This window comes from Anabrus simplex, chromosome 4 (assembly GCF_040414725.1).
Source record: "Anabrus simplex isolate iqAnaSimp1 chromosome 4, ASM4041472v1, whole genome shotgun sequence".
NCBI classification, from domain to species: domain Eukaryota; kingdom Metazoa; phylum Arthropoda; class Insecta; order Orthoptera; family Tettigoniidae; genus Anabrus; species Anabrus simplex.
Window position 1 is genome coordinate 393,939,633 of NC_090268.1, and position 26,383 is coordinate 393,966,015.

General features: G+C 41.5%; 1 protein-coding gene across 6 annotated transcripts in view; it reads left to right on the forward strand.

The window, feature by feature from the left end:
• The window catches only part of LOC136872036 (probable cytochrome P450 49a1), a 334,038-nt gene that overhangs the window by 291,588 nt on the left and 16,067 nt on the right, over positions 1-26,383 (forward strand). For all 6 annotated transcript variants that reach the window (XM_068227313.1, XM_068227312.1, XM_068227311.1 and 3 more), the window contains exons 6-8: positions 2,729-2,805; positions 8,139-8,340; positions 15,157-15,319. In XM_068227313.1, the coding sequence (XP_068083414.1) occupies positions 2,729-2,805; positions 8,139-8,340; positions 15,157-15,319 (442 nt within the window). The remainder of the gene's footprint in view (positions 1-2,728; positions 2,806-8,138; positions 8,341-15,156; positions 15,320-26,383) is intronic.

Genomic DNA, 26,383 nt, shown 5'->3' on the forward strand with positions numbered 1-26,383 from the left:
AGTCGCTTAAGTGCAGCCAGTAACCAGTAATCGGGAGATAGTGGGTTCGAGCCCCACCGTCGGCAGCCCTGAAGATGGTTTTCCGTGGTTTCCCATTTTCACACCAGGCAAATGCCGGGTCTTATTTAAGGCCACGGCCGCTTCCTTCCAATTCCTAGGCCTCTCCTATCCCATCGTCGCCATAAGACATATCTTTGTCGGTGCGACGTAAAGCAAATAGCAAAAAAAGAAAAAAAATCAAATTTCACCTAATCCTTCATACCTCACCAACTTGATTCTGTAAATTTAATTTGCATTGTGTTTTACTCATCTTATCTTCAATATTCTTTCCTAACACAACATTCTTCGGAACTGACTTTTTTTTACCATTACAGGATGTTTCCTGGGGCTCAATAGAGGGTACTGAATAGACCGAGTTTAGAATCGGAATCCATGTCAGGAAATATATTAGTTCCTGAGCAACAGAAAATATTTTAAAATAGTTTTTCCTAATTATTCGCTAAGTGAAGGAGCGATCGATATTCGTCATCTTGGGGCTCTACAATTCTAACTAACCAACATTCACTAATTTAGGAAGAATATCCAGTGTCAAGGGGGATATAAAGAAACATCTTAACCGGTATTTCCGAATACCCCGTAAATGTAAATGTGCTTTTATTTTACATTTTTACAAATAGCTTTACGTAGCACCCACACAGGTAGGTCTTATGACAATCATGGCATTAGAAACGGCTAGGGTTGGGAAGGAGGCGATTATGGCCTCAACTGAGGTACAGATCCGGAATTTGCTTAGTGTGAAACTGGGAAGCCACGGAAATTCATCTTCAGGTCTGGAGACATTAGGGTTCCCGAATGCAAACTGATAGCTTACGTGACTCAAATCCCGCAGCTGCATGTAGTCGGTTGTAAATGTTCTCCTCTGCACAGCACACACGACACACAAAACCCCTCTTACACTAATTCCTAATGACCATATCTTCGATTTACTTTCACACATTTTATCTCAAGACAAGGTTTCCTGTTTGCAATGATTTACATGATTATTTCTCTAAGGGTGTGCCTCGGAAATAGTATACATATAAACACAAAAAGCCGGCCCCGTGGTATAGGGGTAGCGTGCCTGCCTCTTACCCGGAGGCCCCGGGTTCGATTCCCGGCCAGGTCAGGGATTTTTATCTGGATCTGACGGCTGGTTCGATGTCCACTCAGCCTACGTGATTAGAATTGAGGAGCTATCTGACGGGGAGATAGCGGCCCCAGTCTAGGAAGCCAAGAATAATGGCCGAGAGGATTTTTCGTGCTGACCACACGACACCTGGTAATCTGCAGGCCTTCGAGCTGAGCAGCAGTCGCTTGGTAGGCCAAAGCCCTTTAAGGGCTGTAAGGCCATGGGATTTGGTTTGGTTTTATAAACACAGTGTATTTAATGTTATTTATTAACGTTACAGAACTTCAGAGGTGTATTAGAAACTGAAAAAAAGGATGAATATTTTGTTAGAAATGACGAAGGGAAATCGGTTGTTTACGAGTACTTTTGAACGGTTGCTCGCTAAAGGGAAACACTCCTGTAATCCTAATCTAGGGAAAAATATCTACTGATTCTTATTTCAGTTTTTTCAGTACCAAAACACACTGAACAAACAGGTACGTTTTTCAAAAATTAAGTGATATATAAAGGTTAAGAAAGATGGACGTATCTTTTGAACGTCGCGGTTATTTAAATAATCTCCCCTAAGGTAATCCCTCATAGGTGGAAGTAATTCTAAAGGAGGCCGGATGTGCCGCACTATTCCAGATAGTGAGGATGTGTGCCACAAATGAAGAAAACTTGTGAAACCTGGTTCACTTTAAGTTATATCGTATTCTCCTTCATTTCGACATCTTACAATTCTCTAGAATACAAATAAGAAAAATAGACAATTTCTTTCCCTGCTCTTACTTTTCCTGCATCTTTTAACTTCATTTTCATACCATCATTTCTGTTTTTTTTTAAAGGCCGGATCCATGGCTAAATGGTTAGCGTGCTGGCCTTCGGACACAGGGATCCCGGGTTCGATTCCCGGCAGGGTCGGAAATTTTAACTATAATTGGTTAATTTTTCTGGCACGGGGCTGGATGTGACTTCTACATCATCATTTCATCGACATCACGACGCGCAGGTCGCCTACGAGCGTCAACTAAAGAGACCTGCATCTGGCGAGCCGAACTTGTCCTCGGACACTAAAAGCCATACGCTATTTCAGATTGTTCTGTTTTAAATTTATTTTCTACTTATATCCCTTCCTTGCCGGCCTCGCAGTCGGGTTACCGAGCCTGACTCTTACCCAGAGGCCCCGGGTTCCATTCCCTCAAAATTAGTTATACAGCCCCGGTCCAAAAAACAAGAAGAGTGAGCAAGATGCGTCTGCTGGTAATCAGCAGGTCTTCGGGCTGAGCAGTGCTCTCCTAGTAGAACAATGCCTATCAGATCAGTAGCACCTTGGGGTGAAAGGATTCCTTCCCTAAGACTGTACCTATGCCATTGAAATTGATTACAATGAGAAGATATTCTTTGGCAAGTGAATAATTATCAATGAAATACATCTTTGAAGATGATTCTTGGAAGTTATGTGCGGTTTCTGGATGAAAATGAAATCATTTAGAAAATATATAAAATAAAATTGTGGTTTACAATTTAATTACTTGTACTTGCTAATAACCATATTTCATTTTATTTTCCTCTCCAAAGAATGAAGGATCTACGAGACAAGAATGGACAGCTGCCTGATGACTTCATGGATCACATGTTTCGATGGGCATTAGAATGTAAGTATACCTCTCATATAATGTGTTTCACTACGACCCGCTAGTGCAATTGGAAGTCCTTGCTAAAACTCACAACAAACGCATTCCAAGTGCAAGTGTAAATAGTGTATATGTGGTTTTTTATGAGACCTTTCCCCTGGCCAGAGAGAGGGCGTAACCCTCTAGGTGGCCCGCCTCAGCCCTTCAGAGTGGTGACTGAAAGCATTTATAGCAGTAGTAGTAGTAGACCTTTCCGTGTGCAGTTTGTAAGCAGTCTGTTAATGACAGGAGTAACAAGATCCCACTGAGCAAGTGGCTGTGTGGTTTGAGTCACGTAGATAGCTGCTAGCATTCGGAAGATAGTGGGTTTGAACCCCACTGTCGGCAGCCATGAATATGGTTTTTCGTGCTATCTAATTTTCATACCAGGCAAATGCTGGGGCTGTACATTAATTAAGGCCACGGTGTCTTCCTTCCCACTCTTCACTCCTGCCTATATCATCGTCGCCATAAGACCTATCTGTGATAGATTGACGAAAAGAGATTATAAAAATAAATTGTAAAAGGGTCTACGCTGGAATTGGCGATTAACAACGTCAGAGTAGTTGTTTCAAGCTACTCACATCGGCAGGCGTTGCACGTCTTCCTCCATGTGTGTTAAATTGTAGTTAAACTGATGTAGTGTTCTAGACACAGACAACTTCATGCTTTTTGTCGTTGAGGAGAGAATCACCCTGCATGTGCATATCTATACACTGATGATCATCTGAACTACAAATACCCGGCTTGAAGGGTTAGCACCCACATTCACCTTGATGACGACATCAATGCGGCGTGACAGGCACTCCGCTAGGTACCGGAGGAGAGATAAGCCATACTGCTCCACGACGTTCGCACAGCCACCCGTAATTCACAGATAGTTGGGAGGAGGGTCGACGGCACGCACATCTCTCTTGATAACATCCTGAATGTGATGAATAGGACAGGGGTCGGGTTATCTTAGAGACTAAAGAATCATTTTCATATACAAGGAGTGTTCGTCGATTAAATCAACATCAGTTCGGCACGGACAGGACGGTGCGTTGTTTTACTGTACGTACAGGTCTCCAGAAGTGCGCTGGAGGTGAAGAAATAGTTGGATATGATTAGACAGCACTATCCTTTATCACTGGTTGGTGAAGGACGTTGTCAGATCTTCCAGAGGTCCCATTTCATCCCACAATGGTAAAACAACCTCTGACTTGAACAGAACTCTTGTGACAAAAAGAAATATATTAGCTGGGGTCTTGGTTGAAGCACTCGTACGCTGCCATGGGTATGTACAATCTGGTACCACGATTCATTTTTCCAGGCGACGTTTGTCTATGATTCCAAAGTTCAATGGTGGTGTTCCTGTGCGAATGCCATTCCTTGTGCCTTGTAATGTGTCGTGAACAAAGATACCCGTGACCTCTGTACCGTACCGCGAGGACGTGGTTCTGGAAGTGCTCAAACGTCGACGTTATCCAACTTTGGATCTGCGAGTAACCTGTTACACTGTTACCGTCTACCCGCTCTTACCTCCCAAGCCAGTTGATGCTTACCCCTGTCAACAACCTATTGTGTTCTACGACACTTGACCATGGTGATAGTCAAACAACTACGTGCTCATGATACACTCGAGACATGGTGGCCCATGGAACGTTCATTGTATGCACTACTTCGGAGATGGAATAACCCATACGTATGGGCACCGACAATCTGGCTGGAAACAAATGCGAGATCTCGTGTCTTACTAGTCCTTTGCTCACCACCTGTTAACCACATGGCCATTACAAGATCGTATGATATCGTAGTCATGTACCAAACTGATGTATTACATTCGCTGGGCGAGCACAGCACAATTTAACAAAACGACAGCCATCTCTAAGTGAATTGCTCGTCAGTGTATGTGAATTAGTGTGGTACTTTCGTCGTTTCGTGGAGCAAGACACGTGGGAGAGCGATCCATTACGTTCCCGTCACGAGTGAAGACACCGCGGTGAAGCATCGTTACTCGCTGCACAGCCAACTTGACAGGAGAGACCCTGATGGAGTTACCGGCACTGGCCATCACGTCGCTGACGTCCTCGTAGGCTGCAGAAACGACGAGACACGCGAAATGAGAACCTGCCATATTCAGAGGCTTCCATTGGATTTTAGTGCCCGATATACACTTAAGAAAATGGAAATAGCAACACCATGAAGGCATTGGTCGTTTGTGTTGATTTTCAAGATATGGAACGATGCCGTGTAGGTAAGTAAACGACCAAAGTTTCAGACCCATTGGATTGTTGCTACAGGTCTCCCCACGCAATTGGTCGCGGAGGAATCAACTCCAGTATACGGACTCTGGTACAGCGTAGTTGACTTGCAGTCTGTGCAGTGAAGTGTTCCCCATCAATGAAGCCTCGACGACAGAGAAGAGCACGGTATCAACAACTGTCGCCGTTTGAGAGGGATCGGATAATTGCGCTGTGTGAGGCTGGATTATCGCTAAGGACTGTTGCTGCACGTGTTGGCCCATGGAACGTTCATTGTATGCACTACTTCGGAGATGGAATAACCCATACGTATGGGCACCGACAATCTGGCTGGAAACAAATGCGAGATCTCGTGTCTTACTAGTCCTTTGCTCACCACCGGTTAACCAATGGCCATTACAAGATCGGATGGTATCGTAGTCATGTACCAAACTGAAGTATTACATTCGCTGGGCGAACACAGCACAATTTAACAAAACGACAGCCATCTCTAAGTGTATGTCAATTAGTGTGGTACTTTCGTCGTTTCGTGGAGCAAGACAGCATGGAGAGCGATCCATCACGAGTGACGTCACCGCGCTGAAGCTTCGTTACTCCCTGCACAGCCAACTTGACAGGAGAGACCCTGATGGAGTTACCGGCACTGGCCATCACGTCGCTGACGTCCTCGTAGGCTGCAGAAACGACGAGAACCGCGAAATGAGAACCTGCCATATTCAGAGGCTTCCATTGGATTTTAGTGCCCGATATACACTTAAGAAAATGGAAATAGCAACACCATGAAAGCATTGGTTGTTTGTGTTGATTTTCAAGATATGGAACGATGCCGTGTAGGTAAGTAAACGACCAAAGTTTCAGACCCATTGGATTGTTGCTACAGGTCTCCCCACGCAATTGATCGCGGAGGAATCAATTCCAGTATACGGACTCTGGTACAGCGTAGTTGACTTGCAGTCTGTGCAGTGAAGTGTTCCCCATCAATCAAGCCTCGACGACAGAGAAGAGTACGGTATCAACAACTGTCGCTGTTTGAGAGGGATCGGATACTTGCGCTGTGTGAGGCTGGATTATCGCTAAGGACTGTTGCTGCACGTGTTGGCCGACAGACATCTACGGTACAACATGTATGGCAGCAGTGGTCTAATGAAGGTACCCACACTCGTAGACCTGGCACAGGCCCAGCGCGACAGACAACTGTAGAGAGGATCGCCGCATCATTCGGATGGCCCGGATGGAACCCCATGAACAGCAGCGCAAATTCGAGCAGCTGTGGCACCCCACGATACACAACAGACAGTTGGTAATCGCCTCCGTGCAGATGGCTTACGAGCCCGTGTCCCTGCAGAAGTTGTTCCTTTGACCCCACAACAGCGACTTGTAAGGCTGGCCTGGTGTCGAGAAAGATCGACGTGGGCCGACGAATGGCATAGGGTCGTCTTTAGTGATGAATCGCGCTTCTGTCTTGCCTGCAGTGATCGCCGGAATCGTGTGCGCCGACGTACCGGGGGAGGGGCCGCTCAGATCTTATTGTCGAGAGGCACACAGGGCCAACACCAAGCATTATATTCCTGGGAGCTATAGGCTTTAATGTGAAATCACAATTAGTGCTTGTTGAGGACAGTATGACTGCTCGACAGTACGTTGAAGAAATGAAATGTCGTATGGCTTTTAGTGCCGGGATATCCCAGGACGAGTTCGGCTCGTCAGGTGCAGGTCTTTCTATTTGACTCCCGTAGGCGACCTGCGCGTCGTGATGAGGATGAAATGATGCCGAAGACAACACATACAGCCAGACCCGTGCCATTGGAATTAACCAATTAAGGTTAAAATCCCCAACCCGGCCGGGAATCAAACCCGGGGCCCTCTGAACCGAAGGCCAGTACGCTGACCGTTCAGCCAACGAGTCGGACGACAGTACGTTGATAGGGTACTCAATCCAGTGGTTGTCCCTATGATAACGAACATTGCTAATGGGATGTTTCAGCAGGACAATGCTCGGGTTCACACTGCACGCATCTCCAGAGAAGCTCTCCACGACATCACAACCTTAGAATGGCCCGCCAGATCCCCGGACCTCAGTCCTATTGAGCATGTGTGGGACATGATGGGTCGACAACTGGCCAACCGTCCTCAGCCACCCACAACTCTGGAACAACTGACCAGTGCAGTGCAGCAAGCATGGGTCACAATTCCTCAGGAAGCGATCCGGGGCCTTATTGAATCCATGCCTCGACTAATTCATAAATGTATTGCAGCTCGTGGTGGGCACATCCTGTATTGATTGTTGTCCAAACTTGCGATCAGAGGGACCTGAAAGTGTAATCATCGAATCACAACCGAACACTCGTCCTACATGTTGAATTTCAGCAATGTAGGACCATTCCTTCTGGGTGTTGCAATTTCCATTTTCTTCAGTCTATCTCGAAGGGTCGCCCAGGTATGTAAGGCAAGCGAGCCTGGCAGTAGTGAGTTAGTGGTACAGTTGGTGTTGTTGATTCAGTGAGAAATAGTTGAACTTCATTAGTGAGTTGAGAGCCTACAGTCCGATAGTGAGCTGACAGCCTGTACACTATTTGCTCTGTTGTCCGTCACCGTGTGGGCACTCTTGGATCAGTGTGTAGTAAATGTTGAGTGTTGAAGCGGCGTGGAAGAGAACACTGGATATCGGCAGGGGTACAGGGAACGGAGATCCTAATTGAGTGAACGAGCAGCATACATCATCCTTAATTGCAAGGATGACGTTTGCAGGCTGTGAACTCAGGACCGTGATAGTAGCAACGATATTAACTGTGTGACTGCGTGAGTCTGTGATCTAATGGACAAAGACCGAGTGTGAATGAACGGAGAGAATTGAGATAGCGCGCGAACTCTGCAATTGTGTGATTTGTATTGTGACGTGTAAGTTGTGGTGCTGGTATTCCAGTGTGTGTTAATGTTTTACTAAGAAATGAGATAATAAATCTTAGAAGTTAAGTGCTACCTGTTTTCTGTGATTATTTATCTATCCCGCCAATACGTAACATTATGCATATTTAGTTTATTTTACAGCGATTTTTTAAATCTGATTAACAGCAATATCCCTCATCGCTTTGGACACACGTCTGGGTTGTCTGCAGCCAAATAATAAACCAGATTCAGAAACTGAGAAGTTCATTGCCGCTTTGCAATTGGTTATGAAGGCGATGTTCCTACTCGACGTGCCACCCCCTCTTCCCCCGTCCGAGAAGGAGGCGTTATGGAATCAGATGGTAGATGCCCTGGATTACTTCAACGAGTAAGTTTTTTTCCTTCTCCATCCTTCTTTTTAGATTGCTACTCTTACATTTAAAAATTCTGTCTGTCATTACAAACTTTTCCATTCCATAAACAGCATCTTACAGTAGAATAGCTTCGAGTACCTGTGCGAAATGAAGTACACTCTTCGCTTTAGTAGTTTCGTTACCTTCCGCTGAGTACAACAGTTATGACCCAAGGCTCTTTTGCAAATATAAGACTCACTGAATTTATTGGTTTCTTTTACATTTGAAATCTCAATGCAGTGATGGCGTACGAAATTCGGAATGGCATCTGTTACGTGGTGATGTACGAGAATCTTTATATTACTCTGTATATATAGCATTACATTCAATTACCTAATATGTATAAACAAGTTTATTTACCTAAGATGTCCGCTTCAAATAACTTGTGAATAGTGAAAGATATCATCACTCCACTTTCAGTAAGGCTACCAAGAGGCTCATGGCCTAACTTGCACTACTTCTCTAGGGTGTTAATATCTGCTGAGATAACGGTACTAATTTCCTTTTCTTAAATAGAAATACCCTGTTTTCCACATTCAGGCTTGCACTTGCGAATTTGAGATATACAATGCTCTGATTATTCTCAGAATCGGACATTGGTTGCTGATGATGATGCTTGTTGTTTGAAGGGGCCTAACATCGAGGTCATCGGCCCCAATCGGACATTGGAACAAATTATGAAACATGCTTAGTTTTCCAGCATGTGTGATCGAATACAAACCAGGCACGCAAACGACGCACTACGTATGAAACCTGTGATGTAGGCAAACTACACACAGTAAGTCTTAGGCCACATCCTGACAGCTATGTAATAATAATACTGTAATTGGTATGTGGTTTAGCGTCCCTCTAGCTACTTTTACGTGTTTTCGGAGACGCCGAGATGTCGGAGTTTTGAACCGCAGGAGTTCTTGTACGTGGAGGTAAAACTACCGACACTAGGCTGACATATTTGAGCACCTTGAAATACCACCGGACTGAGCCTGCCTGAGCTTGCCTGTCTTTGGAAGGAAAACATTGTGAATTTCCTTGTGACATAATAGCTTTGCTATGCGCAACACATCGAAACTACCAACTACTGAAAATCTGATAATATGCTAGGTTGCAACAAAATACAAAATATAGAATAACCATTGCAATTTAACAGTAAACAAAATTTTTGCTAGGGGCTTTACGTCGCACCGACACAGATAGGTCTTATGGCGACGATGGGATGGGAAAGGCCTAGGAGTTGGAAGGAAGCGGCCGTGGCCTTGGTTAAGGTACAGCCCCAGCATTTGCCTGGTGTGAAAATGGGAAACCACGGAAAACCATCTTCAGGGCTGCCGATAGTGGGATTCGAACCTACTATCTCCCGGATGCAAGCTCACAGCCGCGCGCCTCTACGCGCACGGCCAACTCGCCCGGTAGTAAACAAAATCGCATGACATATCGTGAATCTCATTTCGCTACCTTAGAGAGTACTCTCTTTGTTCCTATTGGTCTCTAGTGTAGTTAGTAGACCCTGGTTATTCATTTGAGCCACATATCCCTCAAATTGATAGGTATTATGTGGGGAACAGATGTCGGTGCCCTCGTAGCGCTGCTTTATCGGCCTGTGTATGTGAGTGTGTCATTATAAGGAGTTCAGTTTAATTTTGAAATTTTAATGTTGATGATAATGTGTTTTGTTCTGAAGTGTTTTATGCTTTTTTAGTGTGGCAGAGAACTCGATATGTTTCACACATGACACAGTTGACACAGTTGTAACCCATACATACACTAACCACGCCCGATGTTGCTTTTGAATTTGCAATTGGTTTGCCGCATGTAATGTCCTACATATGTCGGAATAAATTTAACAGATTTGGGCATGTTATGGCTGCATTTAGATGTACCGATATGGGGTTTTGGCTCAATGTTTCGAGTGTGTTTGAGAATAATTGAAGAGGTGAGATATGTTAATTGGCGGTACTTTGGTGGGAGGTGCGGGGAGGTAATTAATTGTTGTTTTAACGTGTGTGAGATTGAATGGCACGATGGTCTTGCTTTTTGGGTGGGACTTGCGTTTCCGGTGTTTTATTTGTTTATAGAAGTTCACATTTTTGTGATGGTATTGGTAGTATTGTCGGATGTGAAGTCAATTGTGTGTATTTAATCAGGGTTACTTAGTAGATACTCTTTATTAGTCAAATGAACTTTGGGCGGCATTGTATATTATACGGGATATCTAGTTCATATCTTTCTAGTTGTTTAAGTAGGGGTATTGCTGTGATTACAAGTACTTAGCATTGTAAACGTTTGTGGTGAGAGTTGTCGCGTACCCAAAATGTACGGCATTTTAGTAATATCGTGTAGTTGAACTGTAGGAACGTATTAATCTTTAACTGCTCGATGTAAAACTCAGTTTTGTGTTCTTTGAATCTTTTGCATGTCACTGCTAGAAATGAAACCACTGGGCGAGTTGGCATCCGACATAGAATGGTCTTTGATGGGACAGGAAAAGGCTAGAAATTGGAAGGAAGCAGCCGTGGCCTTATGTTAGGTACAGCTCAAGCATTTGCCTGGTGTGAAAATAGGAAACCACAGAAACCATTTTTTTTTTTTTGCTAGTTGCTTTACGTCGCACCGACACAGATAGGTCTTATGGCGACGATGGGACAGGAAAGGGCTAGGAGTGGGAAGGAAGCGGCCGTGGCCTTAATTAAGGTACAGCCCCAGCATTTGCCTGGTGTGAAAATAGGAAACCACGGAAAACCATTTTCAGGGCTGCCGATAGTGGGGTTCGAACCACTGGATACAGGACACTGGCCGCACTTAAGCGACTGCAGCTATCCAGCTCGGTATCCTGTGGTCTAGCAATATAGCAGCTGGACTTTGGTTGGGTTGGAACCCTTTAGGCTGTGTGTTTATTAATTGCCATTCCTCCCACAATAATATTTTCAAGTAATCATCGAAACTCTTTAATTCTCACTGCCTTATTAATTCTTGATGGTTCCAGAAAAGAGATTAATTACAAAGAGCAAACACTTTTCAGTCTTGTGAGCAGTCACCACATACACTCCCCCCTAGTGATATCTGTGAGAACGAACAGTTCTTCCGGAGTGGGCGTATTCCTTTTCAGGCAGAGGCAACGGCAATGGCAGTACATCACTTGGATGCTGATGAATAGGTTGCTGCTGGAGAGTCCGTGAGTCATTCACTTCAAATTCACTTAATATAAATGCAGGCTTAAGTTTGTAAACTGATACGGTCGGGTCACTTCAAGGGGTGTCCGACTCCATGGCTAAATGTTTCGCGTGCTGGCGTTTGGTCACTGGGGTCCCGGATTCGATTCCCGAGGGGGTCGGTAACTTTAACAATCATTAGTTAATTTCGCCGGCACGGGGGCTGGATGTATGTGTCGTCTTCATCATCATTTCATCCTCATCACGACGCGCAGGTCGCCTACGGGAGTCAAATCAAAAGACCTGCACATGGCGAGCCTAACATGCCCTCCGGCACTCCCGGCACTAAAAGCCATACGCCATTTCATTTCACTTCAAGGGTCTCTATCAGAAAATCTGTTCGAGAAAGCAGTATGCAGGGACTGTCATAAACGGGCTGTAAAGGTTTGCGAAATGCGTCATAGAGGGTGAAAACATGAGAACATGCTGATAATTCAGGATGGACAAATATCTTTCTTAACGTAATGCACTGTAGGAATGTATGTTTGCATGACGTATTTACGCACTCCTACAGTATAATGTATTCAAGTTCATTAGCAGAGAAAAATGAACACAATAAATATTGTTCTAATGGACTGCATATCCATATGTGACTGGAAGGCGTGGCAAGTCTTAAGGAAAATAATGGACAAGAAGGGTATTGTCAGATACGTGGTATTTACTTCGCACTGTTTAAGGAAATAAATATTATAGAAATCAAGGAAATGGAGGTTCCTTTTCCTTTGGTTTCGTGTCTTCTCTGCACTTCCGTAAAATCTCGAGAATTAAAACATTTTAACAAACATATGCTTTCAGGCTGGAGATCTATTTAGAAATTCCCATCTCCATTGTAAGCATCGCAAACATTGTTCGTTTATGTATTCTACGCCATTAGCGTCAATTTCTCACTTTTCGATTTCTTCCTGTAACTAAGAGCTTGAGAAAATGTCGTATTTGGTGAATCCCGTTGTACTTCCCAGTCCAGAATTAAAATCCTTGAACTTGCCGAGAAACGAACACAGAGCCTTGGAGTAAGAATCAGGCGCCCAACCTTTGCACTAATGGCTAATAATAATAACATTAGAATTTGATTAGGCTCGTAAGAGGGGAACAAATAAAGAATATATACTCGCTATCCCGGCTTCTAACTCTGAAAACATATCCATGATTCTAAGCTTTCCCCTGTAGCGAAGAAAATATACGACTGCGAAAGTTTCTTCTTAGCAGTTTCTGTAATAAAGTTAGACATCATTTTACAAATATCAAATACTAGAAACTCAGAACATTCACGCAGCACTCAAAGCATGAATTACAATACAAATTTTGAACTTCTCATAAGCTTACTTGTTGTGACGATGCTAAGAAATTAATAAATGAAGGTCTTTTGTGTGAGAAGTTTTTAGAATTCACTGTATTCATGTCAAAAGTAAGTATTTGAACTCAATTACCTTAAAGGTAAATCATAATTCCTTAAGCGTTTCTAAGCAAATATAAATTATTTTATGGGATATAAATTTAAAAATTGTAATATTTTGTAATATTTGCGGAGAAATATCCCTTCAACGGGAAGTAAATAATTTACTAATATATCATTTGAAGGAATAGTACAGAGACTGCTCAAGCGGCATGCATGGAAAGTACTTCTACGTGGTTGTAGAAGTGTTACGAAACTCCTGAAACAGGCAGTGAAAATGATCTGAGTTATCACGACAACGAGTGCGTCACCAGTAGTGAGAACGGAGTAACCAGAGGTAATAAATGTATATACCGACTGAGACAAAACAGACGAAAGCGGTAGATCCACGGTCTGAATCTACTTTTTCTCCACTCCATTGTTATTACGACATACACTGTTTGCTTCTCCAACGGCGGTCTACGGTTACATGTATTTTCCCTTTTTCAGCAATTCGTAACTTAAACTGCGGTATCACAAGGAAGCGTATTTACTGTATACGAGTAATACAGTATTTTCTGTTCGTATTTATTCACATAATATATCTCTGCAGTTTCATAACGTGGTAAATAGTGGCGTATACTGAGGGCTACCAAGGCTAGCGGTGAAGCCCAAACATCAAATGAGACGATGGAAATCTTAAAGCATATTATAATGTAAGCATCTGACACATTGCTGCACTTTAAAAACTTGAAAGCAATGAGGAAAAAAAGGCCGCTCTTAATTCTGAGTGCAAGGCATCGGAGACCGACATTGCAGCCCTGGCGGTACGTCCTTCTCCCCTCGACTCACCTCAAGCGGCTTGCTGCTGTATATCAGATTGGTAAGGGGACCAAGGGGATACATACCCAAAGCTTCGGTCCATCAGATCGCCACTGCCAACCAGGGAGGAGAGCAACCATGCGTTCCTAATCACATATACTTACTCACCTCATACTTCTGACTTAATTATATAGATAATAGGGTGCTACTATTTCACTCCCGTCTACTTCTACATTATTGTAGGAAGACACTGCAATGTCTGCTGTTATGCGAGTAATGTAATTTTCATTTTATACGTAGATCTGATAAAATGAAATGTAACCTTTCAGGTTCAGTATTCTTTTCTTGTTTGGAATCGAACCCGTGATCATGGGTCGGACATTGAACTACCGAGAAAGCTATTAAACAAGTGAAAGACGTGTAGGACAGCTTGTAACGCTGTTCATTTGATGATAATATTAATACTAATACTAATAATAATAATAATAATAATAATAATAATAATAATAATAATAATAATAATAATACAGTGGTGCATAGCCTCTGGAAAGGCTTGCTGGTGGCCCAATGAAGATGTCATAAACACCCATTTCTGAAGCGAGGGGAATTAGAACACGAAGAGGTTGATTCCGGGAATTGAACCGGGGCCATCGGAGAAAGGCAAACTTTCTATCCATTTAGCCATAAAGAAGGAATTTAATTTGTTAAACCCGCACTTACCATTTCCTACTGATCAGGTGTTGAGTATTGGCCGGGGCAGAGGCCAGGTCAGTAAGTTTTGAAACAGCATCGACAGCAAAGCAAGCTACTCTGATGGCTCAAAACAATTAAGGCTTGACGTTCGATAAACCATCTACAGTCTAGTGGTAGCCCACGTCTTGATCGCAGCGTACGCCACTGGTGGTAAAAGTGAAAAGTTCTGACGCCCTGTCTTCACATTTTCTCACTAACGAGATATCTATCCTCAATTGTGCAAAAAAGAAAAATCCCTATATATATATATTATTAGTTCTGCCATTCCTTAAAGCTATTTTAGATACGTCGGGTGTATATATCTCAACAAAAGGCACCTGAGCATACTTGTGAGTGACAGTAAGTATCCTGAAGACAAATCATTTTATTCCTCGAAGAAAAGAAATTTCAAAACTTGAAATGTTACAAAAGAATACCAACAACCCATTTCCTACAACTTTTGAACGAGATATGCATAGTATTAATCCGGAAAATCTTCCATTATTTAATGAGATAAACATATAAAAACTTAATATTTTCTAATTTCTGCTGTCGAACAGACCTAGAACAAGAAGTAAATAATTTACAAATGAATATTTTCCCAAATACTAAAATGACGGTAAGAAATACACGGTAACAACTGTTTCTGTTCTTTCCAGAGTGGGCATGAAGTACATTAAACAAGCTCAAGACAGGATTATGAAGAGGTCTCCCGACGCTCAAAAGGATATGAGTGTGCTGGAGACTCTTCTCATCAAGAATGAAGACCCTATGATTCCGTTCGTGATGGCACTCGATATGATGCTTGCAGGAGTAGACACGGTAAGATACGTTTATTCAAATGGATTTTAAAATTTGCAAGGTTTGATTGCCATTTATTCAAATACGTGTAAATCCGGATGTTCATTCAGATCAATAAAAGCCTTGGCCTGCCTAAGTGGCTGCTGCCTAGCCAAGCGTCCTGAATATATTCGCCCTTAAAATGGTCAATGTGATGACGTCCTTACTTTTCTTGCTCAAGAAACTTCAGTGCCTCTCATATCAGACAACAGGGCTATGTTCGGGTCACAACAGCACAGAATATGAGGCCTACCTCGTGATAGCTATTATCGGAATTAAACATCCGTCAGTATGGGTTCGGAATGTTTATTTTGACATTTTGTCTCTTAATTCAAAACAAATTTACACATCTTGAGGACGAAATCGATGTACATTGCGTCTGTGATATAAGACGTCACATACGACTTGAAAAAGATTGACGTCCGAATTTCGGGCGAAAGTGAAATCTACAGAATGTGTGAAAAGTCGCAGTACACCGATTTCTCAAGTACGTATGTGTATATTTAATTCTTGAAAATGTACCTATCTCTGCAGAGACGAATACGATGCCATGTTCATATGCGCATCTTGGTGATCGTTATTTGCATCACTTTACCGAAAGCGGACCGCAGCTTTTAATTCATTACTGGAAACATATCGACGCTGCCGTATCTTCTCCTTAATGAAGCCCCACAAAGCGTATTCTTGGGTGATGAGTTCTGGGGTGCGTGGGGACTTAGGTAATGGCGCAGGTGCTTGTTCAGTTCCACGGCCATCCCTAACATCTGAAACGTTCCGTCGAGCCCGTCTAGGACGGCAGCTATGAAGCAAGACCGACTCCAATCCTCAGACCTTAATGCACCTCTCGATCGTTCAAAGATGGCGAATCGAGTAGCCAGAATTGTTGGATATGTGTAAGACCGACTACAATATATCAGACCGTAATATCAAAACCAAGATGGTGGACGTCGTGGGCGCAGTAGCTGCCGACTGATGAAGTTTAGGGTAACACGCAATAACTTCATTTCGACGATAAACCAACTCACGATTTTCGGAGATGTCGGAATTTAATCCCGCAGAAGTTGTTTTACCTGCCAGTAAATTTCCCGACACGAGGCTGACGTATTTGAGCACCTTCAAATACTACCGGACTGAGCCGGGATCAAACCCGCCAAGTTGGGGTCAGAAGGCCAGAGCTTCAACCGTCTGAGCCACTCAGCCCGGCGTCACATTAAATTACTTGTGTTGATACCACTGAAAGAGCTACACAATATCTCGTTCAATCTGCCAGAAATTACGAAATGATCAGGTACATATTTTGCAAACGGTGGTAGGTAATTTAACATGATAAATGTAACATCATAGGGAAAATCACTGTTGCACCTATGAAAACGCTTCGCAAACAAGTACTCGTCACATATAATCAACTAGAATCATATATATTCTGCTAGAATAGATGGACAGCCCCACAGCAAAAGAGAACAACAAGCTGATTATTTCGAAATCTCACTTTTTCAAATAACGTTTTCTTTTAGATTACACTTCGCTAGACAGATGGAAATACATTATAAAACTGTTAAATTGATATTTATAACATCATTTTGAATGTTTAAAAATAATTTAAGGTGCGAAATTCCTCAATTTACTCACTCTCATAAGAACTATGAAACAACGTGTTGCCTTAGTTTCGAAGTGGTGGACAATTTCTAATGCTCAGCACTCGATGAAAATGAAGTACACCCGAAATGATTATGCCAGCCCAATGAACAGCCCCGTTTCCTTACTGGAAACTCTTAAATCATATGTTGACATATGTTATAGTAGCACTTCCAACCATTATGGTAAACTTAGCAATGAAGCGTTCAGACACTAAAGATATAATAGGATTTTCCCCATTGAAGAACATGAGTAAAACAATTCTATTGACTCTAAACAATGATGTCTTTAACCTACATGGACGAGATTCAATTTGGTATAGACTGCTTGATACCAGATATCCACAACATGAATCGGAAGGTATTGGTACAATAAAACCCCTGAGTTACAAACGAAGCTAATCCCTACAAGTCACTATTTCTTCTGTGTAACAGTGTACAGATTGCTCCATCTGTCACATTATAAGTTTTGTTATACACCAAGATTTAGCCAAATGGTCCCGCAGGCAAGCACAGATTTGTTCAAAGTACAACTGCATCTAAATCACGCTACACTTTGAAGCACATAGACACTGAAGGGACATCACCATATCAATTATCATCTATCTAAATGAATTGTTTTTTCGAGGAATACGAATAGGTCTACCATTTAGAATTAGAAATCATAGTCTTCCCTAATCTCAGACTTACTCTCAGATGACATATGCACACTACTTTTTTGTAGAAATATTCACGATGTATGTTCCTAATCCACTTCTCTCTTAATGTTTTATTCCTTAGAGAACTTAATAATAGATGTATGAGAGGCATTGCCATAGTTCGATTTAAATCCGGTTCACAACACGATCAAAACAAATATACTGTCACATGACTGCGTATAATTATAGATCCTATTGACCACTGACACATATAAATACACTCACACACTTATATTCTACATAGAAACTAATACTTATCGTCAACTTGCATGAAATTACTCCGATTGAATAAGAAAACAAAAACGAATAGGCTCACCATTATCAGCTGGAAAGATTTTCTCTAATCACAAATTTTGGTTACACACACAGCCTACGATAGTTTGGTCTTTGACTTACAAATTTTCCCGGTGAATATTCCTTATACACTTCCCCTGTAGAGATCTATCTTCAGGGAATTTAAAAGCTTCAGCAACGGTATAATTACATCTACAACCACGAACGCAGTAGGAACAACCCATTTTGTGAAATACAGCACGGCAATATAAACACTATTATACATTAAAAATAGCATCATATAAACTAACAAAACACCATACTAATAAACCGTTATAGATTAATATTTTACCAAACATATACTTCATACTTCAATAACTCGATCAAAATAACACTCTTTAACAGAATGTAAACACAGATATGAACCAACCAAATGTCTCAAACACTCGCCCACGAAGTCGCCATTTTCCTCGCAATCGATAGTAGCATTAAGGTCTGATATATTGTAGTCGGTCTTGATATGTGGGTTGTTTTTATCGTATGTTATCGGTGTAATTTTATGAAAGTTGACGATAAATGTTAGTTTCTTTGTAAAATATAAGTGTGCGAGTGTATTTATATGAGTCAGTGGACGCATAGGATCTGCAATTATACACAGTAATGTGAGAATATGCTTGTTTTGATCGTGTGTTTACCCATTAAAGAACATGAGTGCACTAGGTGGACTAGTCTAAATATGGCAATGCCTCTCATACAACTGTTCTTAAGTTTCCTACGGAATAGAACATTATGAGAGAAATGGATTAGCAATATACATCGTGATTATTTTGAAGTTCATGAGAAAACTGTAGCGTGCATACATCCTTTTGAGAATAAGTCTGAGGTAAGGGAAGCCATTTCTCTACTTCCGAACTATTCGTGTTCCTCGAAAAATATTAATTTAGATAGAATATAACTGATATTGTGTTATTCCGTCAGTGTCTGTGTGCTTCAAAATGTCGAGTGATTTTGATCCAAGTGTATTTTACAATAATGTGTGCTTTGCCTGCGGAAATGTTTGGCTGGATGTTGGAGTAGGCTGTAACAAAACTTATAAGTGTGACAGATGGAGCAATCCGTATACTGTTACACAGAAGAAATAGTTAATTAATTTCGTGTGGCTATTTCTAGCCGAGTGCAGCCCTTGTAAGGCAGACACTCGGATGAGGATGGACGGCATCTGCCATGTGTAGGTAACTGCGTGTTATTGTGGTGGAGGATAGTGTTACGTGTGAGTTGAAGGGATGTTGGGGACAGCACAAACACTCAGCCCCCAGGCCATTGGAATTAACAAATGAAAGTTAAAGTCCCCGACCCGGTCGGGAATCGAACCCGGGACCCTCTGAACTGAAAGCCAGTACGCTGACCATTCAGCCAACAAGTCGAACAGAAGAAATAGTGACTTGAGGGATTTTTTTGCTAGGGGCTTTACGTCGCACCGACACAGATAGGTCTTATGGCGACGATGGGATAGGAAAGGCCTAGGAGTTGGAAGGAAGCGGCCGTGGCCTTAATTAAGGTACAGCCCCAGCATTTGCCTGGTGTGAAAATGGGAAACCACGGAAAACCATCTTCAGGGCTGCCGATAGTGGGATTCGAACCTACTATCTCCCGGATGACTTGAGGGATTAGCTGGGTTTGTAACGTAGGGTTCTACACTACCAAAACCTTCAGATTCATGCTATGGTTATCTGTTATCAAGCAGACAGCGCCGAACTGAAGCTCGTCCATGTGGTTAAATATCAATATTTAGTCAATAGAGTTTTTGCGCTCGTGTCCTTTAATGTGAAAAAACCTGTTATATCGTTACCGTCTGGACGTTTCATTACTAAGGTTAGTATAATTGTGTGAAGTGCTGTTATGCCATATGTCAACATTATGTTAACAATACCAGGGCCGTTCATTGGGTTAACATAATACTTTCGGGTGTACTTGGACTGAGTGACTCAGGCGGTTAAGGCGCTGGCCTTCTGACACCAAGTTGGCAGATTCTATCCTTGCTCAGTATGGTGGTATTTGTACGTTCTCAAATACGTCAGCCTTGTGTCCGTAGATTTACTGGCACATAAAAGAACTACTGCAGGACTAAATTTCGGCACTTCGACGTCTCCGAAAACCGCGAAAAATGTAGTTAGTGGGACGTAAAGTCAATAACATTATTATTTCGGGTGTACTTCCCATCCATTGAGTGAATTTAAGAAATTGTCCATCGCTTCAAAACTAAGGTAACAAATTATGCTTCACAGTTCTCATGAGAGCGAATAAATCGAGGAATTTCGCACCTTAATTTATTTTGAAACATTCAAAATGATGTTAGAAATATCATTTTAAGAGTTTTAACATATACTTTCATCTATCCAGCGAAGTGAACTCTAAGACAACGTTATTTGACAAATTGAAATTTCTAAATAATCAACTTGTTGGTCTCTTTTCTAGTGGTATGTGATTCTAGTTGATTATATGTGGTGCATATGGCTAAATGGTTAGCGTGCTGGCGTTTGCTCACAGGGGTCCCGGGTTAATTTGGTTAATTTCTCTGGCACGGGGACTGGGTATATGTGTCGTCTTCATCATTTCATCATCATGACGCACAGAACGCCTACGGGAGTCAAATCAAAAGACCTGCACCTAGCGAGCCGAACATATCCTCGGACACTCCCGGCACTAAAAGCCATACGCCATTTCATTCACTTGTTGGCGAAGCGTTTTCATACGTGTAAAAGTGATTTTCCCTATGATGTTACATTTATCATGTTAAATTATCGCAGTTTATATAATATGTACGTGATATTTTCGTGTTAGCCAATACCAGCAATCCGGCTACTTCGGCCGCCATGTCTTTTTAATATTACGGTCTGAGATTGGAGTCGGTCTTGTATGAGATTTCACTCCAATCCAACGATGTGGAAACGCTACGTCGCGATAGCAATGAATGGCAAATGTGGAGTGGGCTGGTGCACAATCCTCTTGCAGCCAGACGGTGTTCCTGATGCCTGCTGTTTGCAGCTGCGGACGTAACCCGTTATTCAGCATACTGTGATTGGAAACTTGTTTTACTGCCTCATCGAGGGAATAAGGACCAAACTGATCGTCTGCATTCGAGCCCGCACGCACCACCTCTTGTGGAGGTTTATGTTTCATTTCTTCGTAAAAGTGGGGATTCTATCTTGCCTAAAATGAGATGCCACCTTTTATGAAAAGCGGTAAGTGGCATATTCAGTCTGCCTCGTCAATTTTACAAACGTTTGTGGCAACAAGGTACATGTTATGGGGCACATGTCCAAATTCCTATCTGATAACTCATTCACACTCTCGCAGGCTGGGAAGATTTCATCATCAAGTCATAGATGTGGTCGGCATGGTTGATCGTGAAATTCCCAACCCGGCGGCAAGTTTTAATGTTAATTTCATGGAGAGTCTAGCCTCAGACTAGGTTACAGTACAATAAGTTTCCTGTTGCTTTGGAAATCTTCTTCGTTGCGCATCTTTAACACTTCCTTTTCTCCACACTTCAACAAGTTACCGCTCGTGAAATCTTACTGCATCAACAAGTTTTATCTCAACACTATCCACCATAACAAGTTATTACTGAAGTTTGATTGCTATTTGCACCGTTGCTATTTCCCATCAGATTCCACGAAATATCTCCCGTTATCGTAGCTCAAATCCGAATATTGATTACGCACTTTTCATGCACGTATACTGGAACAACTCTCCAAAATTTGAACATTTCTAGCACGCAGAGATGTGGGAGTTTCGAAGGGTACACCCGTTAGCCTCTTCATTATCATCATGTTGATCAGTATCCACACAGTAAATTACAAAATGTGTTCCCCTCTGGAGCACTAGATGTGACCGTCTGAATTTTCAGTAGTACTTAAATCGCCTCGTGACGCTCTTGATAAGCCTCTTGATACCCAGCATAGGTGTTTTTGGACTCCTTGTAATTTTGATATGATCCTGTATCGTCTAGAATAATTTTGCAACCGTATATACATCTGATATTTTGGGAAAGAAATGGTTTCACTTCATCAAACCAAAATTATCTCAATTGCTGGGTATTTGACTTTCTGACCTGCTCGTAGAAATTACAAAGAAATTATTCAATGCACCTTATATGATGTGCTACCCCTCCGGAGTCCAGAGCTACACTAATTGTTATCCGTGCGGCACATGGTTTTATTACCGTAAAATGTCGGCGCTATTGCATCAACCAGCTTATGCCGAGATGAGACTGTGGTTAATGGGTAATTAGATCCCTCTCCTTTGCAATGAGATGTTAATCACTGTATGTCAGTTCTAAAAGTTTCGTGTATTTGTAACACTCACTGGTCCGAGTGTGGTTCATAATAAATTTTACACTTGTTTCCATCTAGGTCTACACAATCATAATGTTATTATGTTAATGTGTCTAGTTGAAGGATGTGGGGAGCTCAACAGAATACGTTCGTGTGTTCGTATATAATTTCTCTCGTGAACTGTGCTCCTCTACTCCTTAGCATAAAGCACCATTTTGACTTCCCCCTTCACATTCCAGAGTGGTGGGCATTCCACTGAATGAAACTTCAAGAAATGTGCCAGGATTTCCATAATTCAGTAGATCTACCTTGTGATTGGAATTTCCCCAAACTTTAATCCAAATAAAAGTAACCGCAGCAATTGGGAATAAACAGCAGGATGCTTATTAACAACACCTAACATTTGGACATCAATTTGACTGATAGATATTGTTATTGAATAATGAGGGCGACAATTCTACCACCTTTTTGTACACGGTTTTCAGTGTCCAATGTCTAACTCCACTGTGTGTACATAGGACTATCCCTGTATGGATTGTGATTTCTGAATTATTTAGCAATGTAACACAGTTTGGAAACATAAATGAAATATACTACCACTACGTTGTTCCTGACATTACTAGGCTTACGCAGACTAAGCGTTCATCCTAGACAAGACCTACCTCTTTCGAAGTTTTCGTTCTTCAGCCCCTCTATGGTTTTTACTTCAGTTACTTCGCAACTTTAAGAATCACGCGATATAAAATGTACATATATACAGGGTGGCCCACTTAAACGTTTCACCGCAGATATATCTGGAACAAAAAGATATATTGAAAAATGACTTTCACAGGCATGAAGGCAGGGAAGGGGCTAATTAAAGTAAATACTATGAGTCAGTCAATAACGTAAGAAAATAGTATTTTCAACATCAACTTACGTTTTTTTAAATGGATACCCTATATTATTTCGTGCGCAATCGTTAACATGAAAAATCACATAAGTAATGGCATTTGTTTCATCGCAATAGGTCAATTACATCCCGAGATATTGCAACGTGAATTTGACGCTTGAGATAAACGAAACGCGCAGCAGACATCCCGAGAGTCAAGCGCGAAACTCACCGTCCTCTTACTCGCGATATGATTGCCGTACTACGATGCGACAAGCGCTGTACTTATGTTATTTGCACTGTTATCAAGAGGGATGAAAACAAGAGAAGGGATTCCTGCCACAGCAAAAGGATATGTAAATAACGGTTTCTCTCTTGCGTGTTTTATTTATCTACACAGTACATTGCAGTACTCTGTACTGTACTACTTCAGAATGTACATAATTCGTACAGCAAAGTTACTGTAACGAAATTCTCTTATTTTCATCCCTCTTAATAACAGTGCAAATAGCATTAAGTATAGCGCCTGTCGTATTGTAGTACGGCAATCATATCGCGAGTAAGAGGACCGTGAGATTCGTGCTGGAATCTGGGGATGTGCAACTGCTGCGCGTTTCGTTTATCTCAAGCGTCAATTTCACGTTGCAATATCTCGGGATGTAATTGACCTATTGCGATGAAACAAATGCCATTACTTATGTGATTTTTCATATTAACGATTGCTTACGAAATAATACACGGTGTCCATTTAAAAAAACGTAAGTTGACGTTGAAAATACTATTTTCCTACGTTTTAGACTGGCTCATAGTATTTACTTTAATTAGCCCCTTCCCTGCCTTCATGCCCGTGAAAGTCATTTTTCAATATCTCTTGTTGTTCCAGATACATCTGGGGTGAAACGTTTAAGTGGGCCACCCTGTATATACAAATACATTTTCATTACGGACTATTATGCTTTGCGTTGTTCACTCTACATGAAACTGTTAAATAACAATTCTCTATTTGCTCCCAGATTCGTAGCATCGTTTAGTTACTCTCCTATCATCCTTGTTACGATCTCCGATAAATGCTACATATATTTCCTACCTTCGAATGCTGCCCTTTCTCCGATCACGCCGCAGCTGCTTCACTCACTCTACTGCTATGCTCACTGCTGCCTGTCTACTCAGTTATTCATGTGACTCTGACGTCATCTTTTCCTCCACGCATCGCCTTCTAAGCTTGCTCTGTATGCCTGTGCTAACTTCTATTGGACACATGATTTCTGGAACATGCTGGCTTTCTGCTTCTCTATTCTTCTCGACGTTTCTATACCGCTATATATTTTCTCCTCCATCCGTCTAAAAACGGGTCTGCCTTCGTCTCGGAGTGGTGGAGCACCGAACAACTGTGCTACGTTTATATTGTCATTACCATCTGGACTATAATTCTTCGAATTATTTGGTAAGCAAGTCCTATCATGACGTTATTTTGTCATTAGATTCTTCTTTGGGCCATCTGCCCCGGTTTGAACTTTGCTTTCGTCAGCTTATTGTGGCATCATAATTAAATATCCAAGACTTTATTGCTACTTAATCTTTTTAAACACGAACTGTACTACGGACAACGGAACTTTGATCTCACGTTACCTGCTTCCTAGGACCAATGCTACATCCTGAAGCATAACTAGACCCGGCGAAGAGAATCCTTTCCCCAGTTTGATCCCTACTTCCATTCCCATATTACCTTCTTTTTCATCTTCTTTTCTTCTCATTTTTAGGCTGTTTCCTCTTATTGGAGTTTTACCACTCTTTATTGTACGCTCAATACTAATTCATACGGTTTTCGATATATTTCTAATGTTCTATGTTGTAAATGTGGCACATTTTTTTGTCTTCTGAGGTTTCCTCTATATATTTTACTGTCTAGCAAACTCTTGTCTGGGATTTACTATCTTGTTGAGAAATGTTCAATTACTCATTTATTTATTGTTATATATATATATATATATGTATCTTATTTACGTTGTTAACCTTTGGTTTTCTCTTGTCCCTATATTTTTTTCTTAGCCTAGTTCCTTCTCACTGCGCGTTTCCGTCGTTATCGTTCAATTATTATTATTATTGTTGTTATTATTATTATTATTATCATTATTATTTATTGTGCTGCTTCTACGACTTGTATCTTTAATCCATCTATCTATTAACTATTACAACATACTATATTAGTCAGCACCGTACGTAGCCTACATACGACGATAGTTGTGTAACATTCTTTATATCAATAAGATCGGTATCTAACTTTCACAATGAATGAATGAATTAATTAATTAATCAATCAGTCAATACTGATCTGCATGTAGTGCAGTCACCCAGGTGCAGATCCATGGTGTCTGTATGTTCCACCGGTTTGTGAAGTACCGATACCGGGGCGCTATTCTGCGCTCCTCTGTCGGTCTGTAATGTTTTATGTCTGTTGTGTGTTTTCTGCAGTTTGATAATGTATTTGGTGGTTTTTTGAGTTATTTATTGTTATAGTCATCAATATATGTGTGGAAAGTGTGGCCGCTCATCCACTGAGTGACCACGTTCAATGTTGCATTACTTAATGCATGTTTGTGTGCGATGTTGATTGCATTTTTCAGTTATGTGTGTGTTATATGTAAGTGTGCTTGTCTGCAATTAATGTGTGTGTGCGATGTTGATTGCATTTTTTCAGTTATGTGTGTGTTATATGTAAGTGTGCTTGTCAGCAATTAATGTGTGTGTGTGCGATGTTGATTGCATTTTTTCAGTTATGTGTGTGTTATATGTAAGTGTGCTTGTCTGCAATTAATGTGTGTGTGCGATGTTGATTGCATTTTTTCAGTTATGTGTGTGTTATATGCAAGTGTGCTTGTCTGCAATTAATGTGTGTGTGCGATGTTGATTGCATTTTTTCAGTTATGTGTGTGTTATATGCAAGTGTGCTTGTCTGCAATTAATGTGTGTGTGCGATGTTGATTGCATTTTTTTCAGTTATGTGTGTGTTATATGTAAGTGTGCTTGTCTGCAGTTAATGTGTGTGTGCGATGTTGATTGCATTTTTTCAGTTATGTGTGTGTTATATGTAAGTGTGCTTGTCTGCAATTAATGTGTGTGTGCGATGTTTATTGCATTTTTTCAGTTATGTGTGTGTTATATGTAAGTGTGCTTGTCTGCAATTAATGTGTGTGTGCGATGTTGATTGCAATTTTTCAGTTATGTGTGTGTTA